This window comes from Phocoena sinus, chromosome 20 (genome assembly GCF_008692025.1).
Source record: "Phocoena sinus isolate mPhoSin1 chromosome 20, mPhoSin1.pri, whole genome shotgun sequence".
Classification (NCBI taxonomy): Eukaryota; Metazoa; Chordata; class Mammalia; order Artiodactyla; family Phocoenidae; genus Phocoena; species Phocoena sinus.
The window spans coordinates 238,823-255,790 of record NC_045782.1 but is presented as its reverse complement, the minus strand read 5'-3'; the positions used below and the strand labels follow the sequence as shown (position 1 = coordinate 255,790).

Sequence of the window (16,968 nt, the reverse complement as noted above, 5' to 3'; positions counted from 1 at the left end):
GGAAAGACAAGCACAGCTGGCACTGTTACCAAGGTGAAGGAGAAAGGGGTGCCTGAACAAAAGGAAGGGAGGTTTTCAATTTATACACTTTTGCCATCTCTTGAATTTTGAACCATGAGAATTCCCCCCAGTTTCTCTCTCCACATCCTCTTTCCATGCTTCCTCTTTTACTACTTGACATCTTTACAGAATTCATTTGCAAGAATTACTTATATATTCTAAATAAAAGTCATCTTCAGATATACGTATTGCAAATACCTTCTCCACTCTATTGCTTGCCTTTTGCTCTCTTGATGGTGTCTTTCCACGTCTTAAAGTTAACGATGACCAATTTATCAGCATTTCCCTTTAAGGTCGGTACTTTTTAATGTCCTGCTAAAAAGTGTTTTCCTCTCCCACGGTCACGATATTCTGCTGTTTGGGACTTCCCTGGGGGTCCAGTGGTTAGGGCTCGGCGCTTTCACTGCTCTGGCAGGGCTGGATCCCTGGTCCCGGAACTAGGATCCCCCAAACCGCGCGACGCAGCCAAGCAAAACAAAACTAAAAAAACCCCGATATTCTGCTGTTGGCTGTTATTTTCCAGAGTCGTGTCTTTCACATTTACGTCTACAACCTATCTTGGATTGATTTTTTTGCGTGAGGTAGGGGTTACGGTTCGTCCCCCAACCCCGCCAAGGACATTCAATTGATCGAGCACTTTTCCTTCAAAATCTCTTCTATTTCATGACAGTTGCTCTTTTGTGGGGAGAAGACATGTGACTACATACCCGTGGGGCTGTTTCTGGCTTCTCACTTCTTTTGCATTGATCTTTTTATTTATCCTTGGGCCAGTATCACACCGCTTTAATTACTAAGGCTTTATACTCCGTGGCACACATTCTTCAACTTTGTGTCCCCTGCCCTCTTCCCCAAGAGTGCACGGAACTCAAACCGCGACCTTCCGAATTTCCCTCCGAAGACGGAGGGACAGCACTTAGGCTGCAGGACGCAATTCAGACCTCCGCATCCAGCCCCTCCTACCTGCGCCTTGAGGCGCGCCCGCCCAGCGCGCATGCGCAGCCTCACGACTGGGCGAGGGAAAAATACGTCACCGGAGAGGCGGGAGGATGGGGTTGATTCGCCATGGCCTCCGCAACGAGCAGGTAGGGTTGCGGGCGGGGGAACCTCGGAGGCGAGGGGCGCGAGTTCCCGCCCCGAGCTGAGGCGCGCGGCAGGTCCCGGCTCGAGCTCGTCTCGCCCGCTGAGGGGAGAGAAGTGGTGTGGAGGCCGAGCGGAGGCTGCGGACCCGGAGAGGCGCCCGCACCGGAGTCCGGGCTCAGCGTTTTCTGGATGGGGAGCCGCGCCTTCGCTGAGCTTTGAGCCTCGGTTTGCGCGGCTGCAAGTGGGTGTAAGCAGGCGGCGGACCCGATTTCCCCGACTCCGCGCCGTGCGCGGGCGAGGCTGGCGGCACCTGGCCGGTGCAGAGTTAGCGCAGCAGGTACCTTTGTTCGGAGGCAGGGCGGGGTGCTGCCTGCTGCGTACGCGCGGGGTGGCCACGGCATCTCTTGCTCCTCCTGCCCTTGCTCTGCCGTTCCCAAGCTGTGCGGCTTGGACCAGTGTCCTCAGCTGTAACTTTGGGAATAAAACGCCCGCCCCCCCCGCAATGAGTTTGTCGAGAAGCGTGGTGAGATTGCTCATGGGTGGTACTCAGCTAGCGTTTGGCACAGAATAGGTGCTCAACAAATGGTATCCATACAACCCTCTTTTTAGTTTCGTTTGCTATGGTGATTTGAGAATTGACGAGTTACTTTTGTTACGAAATAGTTAACGAAATAATTTTTGAGCTTCATATACACGTGTGTTTAGTGAACATAATACTTGCTTCTCTTAATGGAATTACCAGGAAGTGCTTTTCACGTCTTCCAACCTGTGTATGGGCAAAACAGAGGAAGTCAGTTTCTAGAAAAGTGGCAGATAGAAAAAGGGATCCTCAACTTGGTGATACAGGGATAGAATTAGCAAAAGTGATCTAATTCTTAAGGATAGGCAGGGAACTAACTTTTTTGAGCACCCACCAAAATGACTGTTGTAGATATCTCTTATTTCTCAGCACGAGAGAGTATAGTATAGTGAGTGGTATCACGATATTTTCCAGCCCAGTTTTGGGTGCTGAGAGCACCCACAGCAAATAAGTGAGGGAAGCAGGCTTTTAAAACTAGGCTTCTGTATAAAACAAACTAATTCTAGTACAGGGGTTGCTTCTGAAGAGGTCCTTGCTCAAGAATTTATTTTTTTTTAATATTTTTTAAAAGTTTATTTATTTTTGGCTGCATTGGGTCTTCGTTGCTGTGCGTGGGCTTTCTCTAGTTGTGTCCAGAGGGGACTACTCTTCATTGTGGTGCGCGGGCTTCTCATGGCGGTGGCTTCTCTTGTTGCGGAGCACGGGCTCTAGGCGCGCGGGCTTCAGTAGTTGCAGTACGCGGGCTCAGTAGTTTGTGGCTCACGGGCTCTAGAGCGCAGGCTCAGTAGTTGTGGCGCACGGACTTAGTTGCTCCGCGGCATGTGGGATCTTCCCGGACCAGGTCTCGAACCCGTGTCCCCTGCGTTGGCAGGTGGATTCTCAACCACTGCACCACCAGGGAAGTCCTGTCTTCATTTATAGTAGAAGAAATGGACTCAGAGATGGGAAGAAATTTAGCACTGAACTAGTAAGGGCAGAGCCAATTCCACGTCACTCCAAAAGCTAGTGCTTGTCTATGTATTTCATTAATTCCTTCACTTCACAGATATTTATTGAACAGCTGGTCTGTACCAGCAGGTGCTAGGTGTTGGGGATACACTGATGGCTAAAGCAGACACAGCCCCTGTCTTCAGGTAGCAACTTGAGTTGAAGTAGCAACTCATAAGCAATGAGTCTAGCAAGGGAGACACACAGAAAATAGAAAATGACCAACTAAATATTGGCTGTGGTCGTGGTACCCGCCATAGGAGACAGTAGAGGGCGCTGTAAGAATATATAATGGGGTCAGTGGTAGCAGGCCGGGTGAGGAGGGACAGGGTCGCCTTTCCTGAGGAGATAGTAGTCAGCTGAGATCTTAAGGACTGAGTTGGAGTTAAAATGGGCAAAGAGAGGGCTTCCCTGGTGGTGCAGTGGTTGAGAGTCCGCCTGCCGAAGCAGGGGACACGGGTTTGTGCCCCGGTCCAGGAAGATCCCACATCCCACATGCCGCGGAGCGGCTGCCGTGAGCCATGGCCGCTGAGCCTGTGCGTCCGGAGCCTGTGCTCCGCAACAGGAGAGGCCACAACGGTGAGAGGCCCGCGTACCGCAAAAAAAAAAAAAAAAAAAAAAAGGGCAAAGAGAAGAGTGGAGAGAGGAGGGACGCACGTGATGCGTCGAGGGTCGGAGGGGCTGTGACTGGTAGTTTCGCAGCGACCCACGTGGCGGGCAGTGGAGAGTGCTTCCAAGGCAGAAGCGGACACAGGTTGGATCCCAAACGAGCAGTGCTGCGCCCCAGGGTTTATTTGCTTCCCAGGACATATAATCATCTCCACAAACTGTGTCTGTGTTCCAGCTCCCGGCCTCCTTCTTCAGACATGGTTAGGCCTCTGGTTGCCCTGGGTGGGGACAGATGTGTGGAGGGGCAGAGACCTCAGTGTGACACTTGCTCAGTGTTGGTTACTTGCGTGGCAAAGCTGAATAGACAGGAGTGCCAGTATTGTATTTCACCCTATTTGTCTCTGGTTTGCAAAATTATTTAACATTTTTTAGTCTCCCAATGGTCCAAGTCCTATGTTAGCTACCTAGGATACAAACGTGTAAGGATAGTTATTAATTTAATTCATGTTTTACTTGCTTTCCATTTAAGATGCTACAGTTGTTTTACCAATATTATTCTTCAGATGTGTTTGTTTACCATTTACTATGTGCTAGGCACTGTGCTAGGGGCATAGCATGAGCAAATAGACATGGTCTGTGTCCTCCTGGAGCCTAAGCTCCCAGTTGGGGCTGGAGGACGGAGAGGGAGGGGGAGCGACTCAGGGCGATGGGGTTGGAGAGGTAGGCAGGGGTCAGACCATGCAGGCCTCACAGGTCATGCCAAGTATCTGGAGCTTCTCCTAAGGATGGTGGGAGGCCACTGAGGAGTCTCAGGGAGTAGAATCAGCAGGTGTGTGTTTATGAAAGATCACTCTGGCTTCTCTCTCAGCGGAGGCAGAAGTCGATGGGTGTGAGGGCTGTTTAAAAGGTAGGATCAGTGGGGCTTGGTAATAGGTTCACTCTGGGGTAAGATGGAAGAGGGAGGTTCAGGGCTGATTAATTTTCTGGCCTGTGTATCTGAGATCAGAACTCAGAGGAAGGACATGAGTTCAGTTTTGAGTAAGACATCTTTGAAATGATCCAGGTAGGGTGTCACAATGGCAGGGATGTAGGAAGGTCTGGCACTCACATGACCGGAATGGCTGAGTCTCTAAAGCTCTTATCAGAGAGGAACATCTTTCCCATGTTTTTTTTTTTTTTTGGGAGGGGGGGCTGTGCCGTGGGGCACGTAGGATTTTAGTTCCCTGACCAGGGATCGAACCCGTGAAGCGTGGAGTCTTAACCACTGGACCGCCAGGCAAGTCCCCACCTTTCCTTATTGAGGGAGCTGTCAAGGTGGGACCTGTGAGGTGGTCCAATCCACATTTATGTTGGGAAAAGGTAAAAATAAAATCTCCTGCCAACCTAGGAAATGCTCTCCACAAATGCGGAAAGAAAAGAATTCTGTTATTCAATCATTAACCGAAACTGGGATACAACACAGGTAATCTGCAAATGAGACTACAAAAACAGAAAAAAAAAAAAAAAAAAAAACCCACCATTTACAGCCCATTACATACATAATCTCAAGATTAATGGTAATTTGTTCTCTTGTAAAAAGACTAGGCAACACCATTTGCTGTATGTGTTTTCATCCTAAATTTACCTGGTGGTTGGGGTGGCCGTCTGTGCTAGTCGGTTGCCTTTCTCTGAAAGAAAAATAAAACATCCTTAATTTCTATGAACAGGTAGTCGAGGTGCCTAGGCTAAACTCCCACGACATTACCTTAAGAGAGATGGCTCCCAGGCCCTTCAGAAAAAAATTCTTGGGTTTTACTTGTGGCTGGAGCTAGCTTATTTAGCCTTTAAAAAGGTTTGCTTACACATCAAAGGGACAGAGGAAGGACTTACAACCTCTAGGTTTTTCAGAGAAATGCTCTAAGAAAAAGAGAAAAATCTCTTTCCCTTTTTGCAACAGGGAAAAGTCAGTTTAAAAAATTTACGGGGCTTCCCTGGTGGCACAGTGGTTGAGAGTCTGCCTGCCGATGCAGGGGACACGGGTTCATGCCCCGGTCCGGGAGGATCCCACATGCCGCGGAGCGGCTGGGCCCGTGAGCCATGGCCGCTGAGCCTGCGCGTCCGGAGCCTGTGCTCCGCAACGGGAGAGGCCACAACAGTGAGAGGCCCGCGTACCGCAAAAAAAAAAAAAAAAAAAAAAAAAAAAAAAAAAATTTACGTCAACAGTGCAGAAAAATGTTGGACTGGAGCTCTCACAGTATGGGAATCGTTCTGGAGATGATTGTTACGTGAGTTCCATGGAGTTGTGCATACTTAGGATGCCTGCAGGCGGTCACATCTAGCCCATAATTTCTTGTACGTTGATTTAAAGAAAAATACAGGTACAGATCCTGCTGGTTTCCAGTCAGAACTCTTGTCTCTGGTAGTTAACCCTTCCAGGACTTGTCCTCTTTAATGTCAGTAATGTCATTTCTCACTCCTACCCATTGTTAAAAACATAAAATTCAACTGAGTAAATTTTTTTAATTAATTAATTAATATATTTGGCTGCGTTGGGTCTTTGTTGCTGCGCGTGGGTTTTCTCTGGTTGCGGTGAGCGGGGGCTGCTCTTCGTTGTGTTGCACGGGCTTCTCATTGCGGTGGCTTCTCTTGTTGCAGAGCATGGGCTGGGCTCTAGGGCATGTGGGCTTCAGTAGTTGTGGCATGCAGGCTCAGTAGTTGTGGCTCGCGGGCTCTAGAGCGTAGGCTCAGTAGTTGTGGCGCACGGGCTTAGTTGCACCGCAGCATGTGGGATCTTCCCGGACCAGGGCTCGAACCCATGTCCCCTGCACTGGTAGGCAGATTCTTAACCACTGCGCCACCAGGGGAGTCTCTAACTGAGTACGTTTTAAAGATGTTACTGGCTTTCTTTGAGTCATGGATCGGGCAGCATCCCATCTAGCAGATAGAGAGGAGCTCCGAGGAGCTGTACAAAGTGAGACTTTTACAGGTAGAAGGAGCGGGAACAGGAAGCTCTACTTGTGAAAAAGTGGGTTGATTGTGGCAAGGCCACCCGCCTTTAAGGGATGCAGGGATCCGCCAGGCAGATGACCTCACTGTGCTGACCAGGCGATTCCTGATTCCCTGGTTTAAGATTCCATTTCTGGGAGAGGCTGAAACTAATTAAGTGAAGTTTGGTGATGTGGGGCTCAGCGTCGGTGACTCCACTTTGAGCATATTTTCTTGTTTTTAACACCAGTTCTTCATATATGAGATATTTGGTAGGTAAAGTTATGATTTTAATGCAGAAATGAACTCTCCACTAATCTGTTCTGGAAGGTTCTAAATGTGGGGATGGAAATTGAGATTGAATGGCATGTACATTTAGCTTGGAAGCTGCTTTCCACTCACCGAGGTAGTAAATTCAACAAACTCTCCTTTAGATTCTACCTGAGCTATCCCTTCCATCTTCTTAAGTTCACGGTAACCTGAGACTTGGCCACTAAACTGCTTACTGGAGGGAGAGACCGCTGATGGCAGCTGAAGTGATTGAACATTGCTTACCAGTAGTTTGAACTTGTTTGCTGTTATCAGCCTTCTTTCATCATTAGTGTATAGGAATGCAAGAGATTTCTGTGCATTAATTTTGTATCCTGCAACTTTACCAAATTCATTGATTAGCTCTAGTAGTTTTCTGGTGGCATCTTTAGGGTTCTCTTTGTATAGTATCATGTCATCTGCAAACAGTGACAGTTTTACTTCTTCTTTTCCAATTTGTATTCCTTTTATTTCTTTTTCTTCTCTGATTGCCATGGCTAGGACTTCCAAAACTGTGTTGAATAAGAGTGGTGAGATTGGACATCCTTGTCTTGTTCCTGATCTTAGAGGAAATGCTTTCAGTTTTTCACCTAGTATATCTTCTTTGGAAAAGAAAGTTTAGAGAAGAAGCAGCTCATTTTTTATCTGGGTTATCTTTTATTCTTGTGTTGCGCGAGTTCTTTTTATATTCTGGACACTTGACCCTTATGAGATACATGATGTGCAAATATTTTCTCCCATTCTGTTGGTTGTCTTCACTTTTTTGATAGTTTTCTTTGAAGCACAGAAGTTTTAAATTTTGATGTTCAATTTATCTTTTTCTTTTGTTGCTTTTGCTGTAGTGTCATAGCTAAGAAATCATTGCTTAATCCAAGATCATGAAGATTTACACTTAAATATTCTTTAAAGTATTTTATAATTTTAACTCTCACATTTAGGTCTTTGATCATTTTGAGTTAATTTTTACATATTGTGTTCTGTAAGGTTCCAACTTTATTCTTCAGTTTGTGGATATCCAGTTTGTTCCAGCATCATTTATTAAAAAGACTGTTCTTTGCCCATTAATTTACCATAATGTAAAAGTCAAAGCCATTCTTTAAAAACTCACTTGATTACTAAAAGATTTCTATTTCATTTATGGGAAATGGCTTATGAGCAGTCTTTTTTTAAGGAACTGCCTAATTCTCCTTGAGTGATTTTTTTCCTTTTGTTTCAAAGAAAATAAAATGAGCAAGTGGGATGTATTCCATGAATGCAAGGTTGGTTCAATATTGGGAAATTGATTAGTATCTTATACAGCATTATTATTAGGAACAATGATATGATTATTTCTCTAGATGCTGAAAAGCCTGTCAAAAAATTCAATACCCATTATAATAAAAGCACTTAGAAGATAGAAAAAAAAAAAGCCTTTATGCCGTTACATACCCTAGCAATAAACATGGTGACTGTACAAAATACGTTTTTGATTTAAGGTTTTTCTTTTCTTTTAATATAGGCTCTGGAATTTGCCAAGTAATTTTTTTCAATCCTGAAAAGGCTCTGAGAGAGAAATAAGGAGGGAAATATGCATGGGGAAAAGTAAATCTGCCAACAGTGTTTGGTGAAATAAACATTGTTTGATGGCTTACTGTGGACATGTCCTGAGGCGACGTGGCCCTGTCCTTAGGGAGCTATTTGGTGGGATGCTGGGAAATAAAGTGATAGGTCACCGGCTAGGCTATTTTTAAATGAAAGCTTAGAAGTTGGCTCTGGAAAACCCTCTCAGGTTATTATGCTCCCCTCCTCCTTTCGTCCTCCAGAATGTGAGATTCCTTTCCACATGTTTTCTGGCATTAAAGTCAGGGCACTCTAAGTTTTAAGTGGAAGCATTATTAAAAACTGCTTCAGAGTAAAGGGCATTTCCTAGTTAAATTTCACAGTTATGTTTCCCAGTTCCAAAAATAACTTGGGGGACTCCCCTGCACTCCCAATGCAGGGGGCCTGGGTTCGATCCCTGGTCAGGGAACTAGATCCCATATGCCACAGCTAAGAGTTTGCATGCTGCCATTAAAGATCCCGAATGCAGTAACGAAGATCCCAAATGCTGAAACTAAAACCCGGCACGGCCAAATAAGTAAATAAATAAATTAATAACAAAAAAAAACCCTTGGAACTCAGAGTGAACCGTCATCCTAAATAAATTGTCTAAGAGAGAGAACAGTGGGCAAATGATTTATCCAAATTCATGAGGAAACTAATTTGTTAGAATTTTAAAATAATCTGATTTCAACCATGAGCCTACTTGAAATTAGACAGCATTTAATGTTTAATCCTTTATGAATGACACACTTAAAAATTTTTTATGGTAATATACATAATTTGAATTTACCATCTTTTTTTTAAAATTAATTTATTTTTAATTTTTGGCTGCGTTTGGTCTTCGTTGCTTCTTGAGTGCTTTCTCTAGTTGGGGTGCGGGGGCTTCTCATTGCGGTGGCTTCTCTTGTTGCAGAGTATGGGCTCTAGGCGTGCAGACTTCAGTAGTTTTGGCACACGGGCTCAGTTGTGGCGCACAGGCTTAGTTGCTCTGTGGCATGTGGGATCTTCCCGGACCAGGGCTTGAATCCGTGTCCCCTGCATTGGCAGGCGGATTCTTAACCACTGCGCCACCAGGGAATCCCTGAATTTACCATCTTAACCTTTTTTTTGTTTTTTTTTGTGGCACGCGGGCCTCTCACCGCTGTGGCCTCTCCCGTTGTGGAGCACAGGCTCCGGACACGCAGGCTCAGCGGCCATGGCTCACGGGCCAAGCCGCTCCGCGGCATGTGGGATCTTCTCGGACCGGGGCACGAACCCGTGTCCCCTGCATCGGCAGGCGGACTCTCAACCACTGCGCCACCAGGGAAGCCCGATCTTAACCATTTTTAAGTGTATAGTTCAGAAGTGTTAAATACATTTATAATGTACCACCATCACCACCATCTGTCTCCAGAATTCTTTTCATTTTACAAAACTGAAATTCTGTACCCATTAAAAAATAACTCCCCATTTCCCTCCCTGCTCCCAGCCCCTGGCAACTCCCATTCTACTTTCTGTCTCTCAGAATTTGACTACTTTAAGTATCTCATGTAAGTGGATTCATACAGTATTTGCTTTTTTTTTTTGAAGATGTTGGGGGTAGCAATTTATTTATTTTTGCTGTATTGGGTCTTCGTTTCTGTGCGACGGCTTTCTCTAGTTGCGGCAAGCCGGCGCCACTCTTCATCGCGGTGCGCAGGCCTCTCACTATCAGGGCCTCTCGTTGCGGAGCACAGACTCCAGAAGCGCAGGCTCAGTAGTTGTGGCTCACGGGCCTAGTTGCTCCGCGGCATGTGGGATCCTCCCAGACCAGGGCTCGAACCCGTGTCCCCTGCATTAGCAGGCAGATTCTCAACCACTGCGCCACCAGGGAAGCCCCAGTATTTGCTTTTGTGTCTTGCTTATTTCACTTAGCATAATGTCCTCAACGTTCATCCATATTGTAGCATGTGTCAGAGTTCCCTTCCTTTTTTTTTGTTTTTTTTTTGTTTTTTTTTTCCCTTCCTTTTTAAAGCTGAGTGATATCCCATTGTATGTACATATCACATTTTGCTTATCCATTCATTGGTTGGTGGACGCTTGGGTTGTTTCTGTGTTTTATCTATTGTGAATAATGCTGCTGTGAACATGGGTGTACAGATATCTCTTCGAGACCCTGCATTCAATTCTTTTGAGTATATACCCAGCAGCGGAATTGCTGGATCATATGATAATTCCATTTTTAATTTTATTGAGGAACCTCCATACTTTTTTTAAAAAAATAAATTTATTTTTTTATTTTTGACTGCGTTGGGCCTTTGATGCTGTGCGCGGGCTTTTCTCTAGTTGCGACGAGCGGGGGCTACTCTTCATTGCGGTGCACAGGCTTCTCATTGGATGGCTTCTCTTGTTGTAGAGCACGGGCTCTAGGCGCCCGGACTTCAGTAGTTGTGGCACGCGGGCTCAGTAGTTGTGGCTCATGGGCTCTAGAGCGCAGGCTCAGTAGTTGTGGCTCACGGGCTTAGTTGCTCCGCGGCATGTGGGATCTTCCCGGACCAGGTCTCGAACCCATGTCCCCTGCATTGGCAGGTGGATTCTTAACCACTGCACCACCAGGGAAGCCCCTCCATACTTTTTTTTTCAGTGGCCATACTATTTTACATTCTCACCCACAGTGCATAGGGTTCTAATTTCTCCATATCCTCCCACTTATCATTTTCTGGTTTTTTGATAGTAGTCATTCTAATGGGTGTGAGGTGGTATCTCATAGTTTTTATTTGCATTTCACTAATGACTAGTGATATTGAGCATCTTTTCATATACCTATTGGCTGTTTTTATGTCTTCTTTTGAGAAATGTCTGTTCAAGTCCTTTGCCTTTATTTTTTAATTTATTGGGTCTTCGTTGTTGCATGCGGGCTTTCTCTAGTTGTGGCGAGTGGGGGCTACTCTTCTTTGTGGTGCGCGGGCTTCTCATTGTGGTGGCTTCTCTTGTTGTGGAGCTTGGGCTCTAGGCGCACGGGCTTCAGTAGTTGTAGCACATGGGCTCAGTAGTTGTGGCTCGCAGGCTCTAGAGTGCAGGCTCAGTAGTTGTGGCACACGGGCTTAGTTGCTCCGTGGCATGTGGGATCTTCCCGGACCAGGGTTCAAACCCGTGTCCCCTGCATTGGCAGGTGGATTCTTAACCACTGTGCCAGCAGGGAAGCCCCCTTTGCCCATTTTTGAATCAGGTGGTTTTTGTTTTGTTTTAAATTTTAGGAGTTCTCTATTTTAGATATTGCTCCCTTATCAGATATATGATTTGAAAATATTTTCTGCTACCCTGTGGGTTATCGTTTTACTGTGTGAATAGTGTCTTTTACTGCACAACATTTAAAATTTTTCATGAACCGATTTATCTGGTTTTTCTTTTGTTACCTATGCATTTATAGAGTCTTATCCAAGAAATCATTACCAAATCCAATGTCATGAAGCTTTTGCCTATGTTTTCTTGTAAGAAACACGTTTTAAGTCTTACATTTAGATCCTTGATCCATTTTGAGTTAATTTTTGTATAAGAGTCCAATTTTGTTCTTTTGCAAGTGGATATCCAGTTTTTTAAAAATTAAATTAAATTAATTTTTTTATTTTTCGGCTGTGCCATGCAGAATGTGGGATATTATTTCCCCAACTGGTGATCAAACCCATGCCCCATGCATTGAAAGCACAGCCTTAATCACTGGACTGCCAGGTAAGTCACTGGATATCCAGTTTTCTTAGCATCATTTGTTTGAAAGACTGTTTTTTCCCCATTGAATGGTTTTTTTTTTTTTTTTTTTTTTTTAATTTAATGGTTTTGACATTCCTGTCAAAAATTATTTGACCGTACATGCAAAGATTTATTTCTGGCCTCTCTATTCCATTGGTCTGTGCCTGTCTTTGTGCCAACACCACACAGTTTTGATTACTCTAGCTTTATAGTAAGTTTTGGTATCAAGAAGTGGTTCTTCCAGCTTCTTTGTTCTTTTCCAAGATTCTTTTGACCGTTCAGGGACCTTTGAGATTCCATGTGAATTTTAGGATGAGGTTTTCTCTTTCTGCAAAAGGCATTGTTGGGATTTTGATAGGGATTGAATTGAATCTGCAGGTTGCTTTGATTGGTATTGACATTTTAATAGTAATAAGTGTTCCACTCCATGAACATGGGATGTATTTCCGTTCATTTATGTCTTGTTTAATTTCTTTCAGTAGTATTTTGCAGTTTTCATTGTACAAGTCTTCACCTCCTTGGTTAAGTTAGTTCTTAAGTATTTCATTCTTTTAGTTGTTATTGTAAATGGAATTGTTTTTGCATGTATAGAGATACAACCGATTTTTTTGTGTTGACTTTGTGTCCTGCTACTTTGCTGAATAAATTTATTCTAACACATTTTAAACACATTTTTGTGGAGTCCTTAGGGTTTCCTACATACAAGATCATATCACCTGCAAACAGATAATTTTACTTCTTCCTTTCCAATTTAGATGCCTATTATTTCTTTTCCTTTCCTAATTGCTCTGGCTAGAATTTTCAGTACTATGTTGAATAGAGGTGGTGAAAGTTGGCATCCTTGCTTTGTTCCTGATCTTGGAAGAGAAGCTTTCACTCTTTTACCATTGAGTCTGATGTTTGATGTGGTTTTTTAATGTATGGCTCTTACTGTGTTGAGTAGTTTCCTTGTATTCCTATTTGTTGAGTGCTTTTATCATGAAAGGGTGTTAAATTTTATCAGATGCTTTTTCTGCGTCAGTTGAGTTGATCGTGTGGTTTTTTCCTTCGGTTGATACGGTATATTGTCGATCATCTTCACATGTTGTAGGATCCTTGCATTCCAGGAACAAATCCCACGTGGTCAGGATGTATAATCCTTTTACTATGCTGCTAAATTCAGTTTGTTAGTTTTTTTTGTTGAGGAGTTTGGTGTCACTCTTCAAAAGGGATATTGTTCTGTAGTTTTCTTACAGTGTCTTTTCTTGGTATCAGGGTAATGCTGGTCTCATGGAATGGGTTAGAAAGTGTTCTCTCCTAAAACGGAGGAGTCACTAGCTAGGGCTGCCCCGGGCCGGTTGTGTGCCATGTGGCCGGCACACCAGCTTGGGTGGTTTTGACTTTGAATCGAAGCTTCAGGTGAGGCTCGTCCTCTAGACAGGCCACCTTATCACAATTCCAGTCGTTTAATTTTTGTGTTTCTTTGTTTATCGCCACTCTGTCTAGGCGGTGAGCTTCATGAGGTCAGAACCCACGTCTTCTTGGTCCATCGCCCTGCAAACCCGGCCCCGCCAGCACCCGGTGTGAATGGCACCTCATGTGCCTTAGGTGAACAGGTGAGCCAGAGCCATCCTGGAGCTGAGAGGATGCTCAGCACGTGAGGTGTGGATGTAAAGTAGGGAGCTTTGTCTTTTTACGAAACGCCGTTAACGCTGCCTGTGTGGGGACTTCCCTGGTGGTCCAGTGGTTAAGACTCCATGCTTCCAGTGAAGGGCGTGCAGGTTTGACCCCTGGTCAGGAAACTTAAGATCCCACAGGCCGCATGGTGCAGCCAAAAAAACCCAGCTGCCAGCCTGGCTGCCTTTGTTCAGTTCCTGTCTGAAATCCTCTCTGGAAATGCTTTATTGCTTTTTTACAGTTAGCTTATGAGTCAGCAGGACCTTAGCATTTACAGAGTGCTTCCCATGTGGTTTCTCATTGGAATAATCACCCCCATTTTGAAGTTAAGACACTTAGTTGCAGAGAATAAATCTGCTTGCGTCACACAGCAGGGACATGACAGGGTGAACGTGAACCCTGCTCCCCAGTGCCAACTTGGTGCTTTTTCTGCTTTACACCCACAGTAGGTGCCTTGTGTGGTTTCCGTCGAGGGTTCTGGGCCTCGTGTGTGCTCTGGGAAAGAGGGCAAGATCACTCAGGCATCTTCCAGTAATACTAAATTCATTTTATAAAGCACATTAGAAACCAAAATTGTGGGGCTTCCCTGGTGGCTCAGTGGTTGAGAGTCCACCTGGCGATGCAGGGAACACGGGTTCGAGCCCGGGTCCGGGAAGATCCCACGCGCCGCGGAGCAGCTAAGCCCTTGCGCCACAACTACAGAGCCTGAGCTCTAGAGCCCGCAAGCCACAACTACTGAGCCCATGAGCCACAACTACAGAAGCCCGCGTGCCTAGAGCCCGTGCTCCGTAACAGGAGAAGCCACTGCAACGAGAAGCCTGTGCAGCACAATGAAGAGTAGCCCCCGCTCGCCACAACTAGAGAAAGCCTGTGTGCAGCAACAAAGACCCAACATAGCCAATAATAAATAATAAACTAAAAAAAAAAAAGAAACCAAAATTGTTTTTTGTGACAATGTGTCTAGGTAGCTATCATAAGTGCTGTTTTTAAAAACTGAACAAAGACTTTGACCCATAATAAACGGTTAGCCTCCAGCACCCTGTCCATGTGTCAGGAGCCCGCGCTGCAGGATCTGGAGCTGTGCTCAGCACCTCTTATCCCACCCTCCCAGGCTGGGCATGCTGTGCAGCGGGGGCCCAGCATCTTACTGGAGAGCATTGCTCGCTTCTCCAGGACTGGATGCTCAGGACCTGGTCTGAAATACTCGCAGGCCTTCCTTTTGGTTCTGTCTTCACTAATGCCAGCCTGCACTCCTTTAAACTGGGGGCCCTAAGGCTGCATCCCAAAATACACCCCATAGACCACTCGTTCATGGCTCGTTCCAGAGAGGGCCTGCTGACCTGAAGGTATCCTCTGGTCCAAGTTACTCTGCCCTGGGTCGAAAGACCAGAGTAGACATGGGTGCCGGGAACTGCCACTGGTGAAGTATCTGCTGTCTGAGGTAGGATGCTATCTTTTCTTTTCAGTCAGAGACGGCCTTAGCTGCTGCTTCTCATACGCTTGAGACCAAGAAAGAGTGGCTTTACTCTGCTTTTACTTTCTGAAATTAGATACATATTTTCAGATATGGGTCATAAGCATGACCTGTAGCTTACGTCACCTGTAATAGAACAGCTGGCTGTCAGCACTAACACACAAGAGTGGATGTGGGCTGTGGGAACTGAGCCTGACTGCTTTTGCTGCCAAGCCCCTCCTTGCCCTGTGGCCTCAGTCCTGCCGTCCAGTTGGAACCCCTCTCTGCCCTTTAGCCTGATTTTCTTGTGCATAACATGGCAACTTATTTCATGACTAATCCTTCCAGACCTGAACTCATTATCATTTTTTTAAATTAATTAATTTTATCTTTGGGGTCTTGGTTGCGGCGAGCGGGGGCTACTCTTGGTTGCAGTGTGCGTGCTTCTCATTGCGGTGGCTTCTCTTGTTGCGGAGCACGGGCTCTAGGGGTGTGGGCTTCAGTAGTTGTGGCACACGGGCTCAGTAGTTGTGGCTTGCGGGCTCTAGAGCGCAGGCTCAGTAGTTGTGGCGCACGGGCTTAGTTGCTCCGCAGCATGTGGGATCTTCCTGGACCAGGGCTCGAACCCGTGTCCCCTGCATTGGCAGGCAGATTCTTAACCACTGCGCCACCAGGGAAGTCCCTCATTATCATTTTTCACTTTGGAGGGTTTTCAGATCCCCTCCTTTGATTTTCAGATGTAGCTCTTAATGGTTTAATTTCCATGTGTGGTTTCTGAGTAGATTCTAACAACTTGTTTTTATTGACGGTTCAATTTATTTTATTTTTGTAACTGAGAGAAGAAAGGAATCTTAGGAACAGATTCCATCTGTGAAATGCAATGTAGAATTTTGGCCAGAGGGTTGAGAATGGAACAGATGGCATAAGAGGTGACGTGCCTGCTCCGAGTTGGTTTCTCGGTGACGGTCTTGTTTCTAGTTTGAGGTTCCGACAGCCTCAGTAGAAAGGAGGAGAGCAGTGCAGACCCACAGACTTTCCGGCCGCCTGGCCCAAGTGACAGGCACCTGTGAAGGTGCTTTTCCACCTTCACACTCTTTTGACTTAGGTCTGGAGCGCCGTTGTGTGTGCTGCGAGAAAACACAGGCAGACACCTGGGCCCGTGACTTTCTCTCTCTGGTCACTTCCTGTGTGGGGAGTGAGTGGGCGTGGCTGGTGTGGGTGGGCGGAGCCTGCCTCCCCTCTCTGCACGTGCCTGTCCTGCTTTTGGCTCTGGCTTACAGCACTGCTGGGCTGACTGTCCCTCTGTGCTATAAGCTCATCTCCAAATGCTGGGAATCGTGAGCAAGATTGTTTTCCCACTCCCTTTTTTTACCACCAGTCTTGTTTTCCAGTTATATCTGAAACTAGCAGTTTTAAGAAGCATTTTGGCATAAAATGCAAAATTTATAAGCATGTTATATGCCATTTTCAAAAAAGCCCAGGCCCCTTTTGACGTTGCTTTACGTAGGAGATCTATTTTCTGATCTGGAAATGTGGCCAGCCAAGACTTAGTTCCTTTCTTCCACTTGGGAGCTGTCCCTTTTGCTCAGAGAAGGCCCCCAGACACCACAGCAAGTCAGTGGGTCTGAGCTACTTCTTTGTCTAGCTCTCTTGGCCATCATAACTGCTGAGGGTGAGACAGGAAGGAGTTGGCACAGCTACCTCTGAGAGTCTGGGGGACCCAGCGCCCATCAGTGTGGCCATGTGTACTGCAGAACAGAAGGACAGGTGGGAGATCTTTAAGAATCTGGAAAACTCCCAGGAAGAGTTGAGATTGTCTATATGAGCAGCTTCACCTGGTCAGGGGAGTTACGCTGAAGTTGAACCTGACTCTGAAGTTAGTGGCTTGCTCTGGGGTGTCTTTTCCCACCATCATCCTGAGTTACTGGGCAAAGCTGCACTGGTTTATAGTTTATGTTCTGATTCTGTGAGAACTCGCCAGACT

General features: G+C 45.8%; 1 protein-coding gene across 4 annotated transcripts in view; it reads left to right on the top strand.

The window, feature by feature from the left end:
- The first annotated feature begins 1,075 nt into the window (after positions 1–1,075).
- The window catches only part of DHRS7B (dehydrogenase/reductase 7B), a 41,846-nt gene continuing 25,953 nt past the window's right edge, over positions 1,076–16,968 (top strand). For 2 of the 4 annotated variants that reach the window (XM_032615894.1, XM_032615893.1), the window contains exons 1-2: positions 1,076–1,142; positions 13,361–13,470. Coding sequence is in view for 2 of the 4 variants with exons in the window: in XM_032615891.1 (XP_032471782.1) it covers positions 1,123–1,142 (20 nt within the window). In the remaining 2 variants the exon portion in view is untranslated. The remainder of the gene's footprint in view (positions 1,143–13,360; positions 13,471–16,968) is intronic. The other 2 variants (XM_032615891.1, XM_032615892.1) reach the window with 2 other exon arrangements.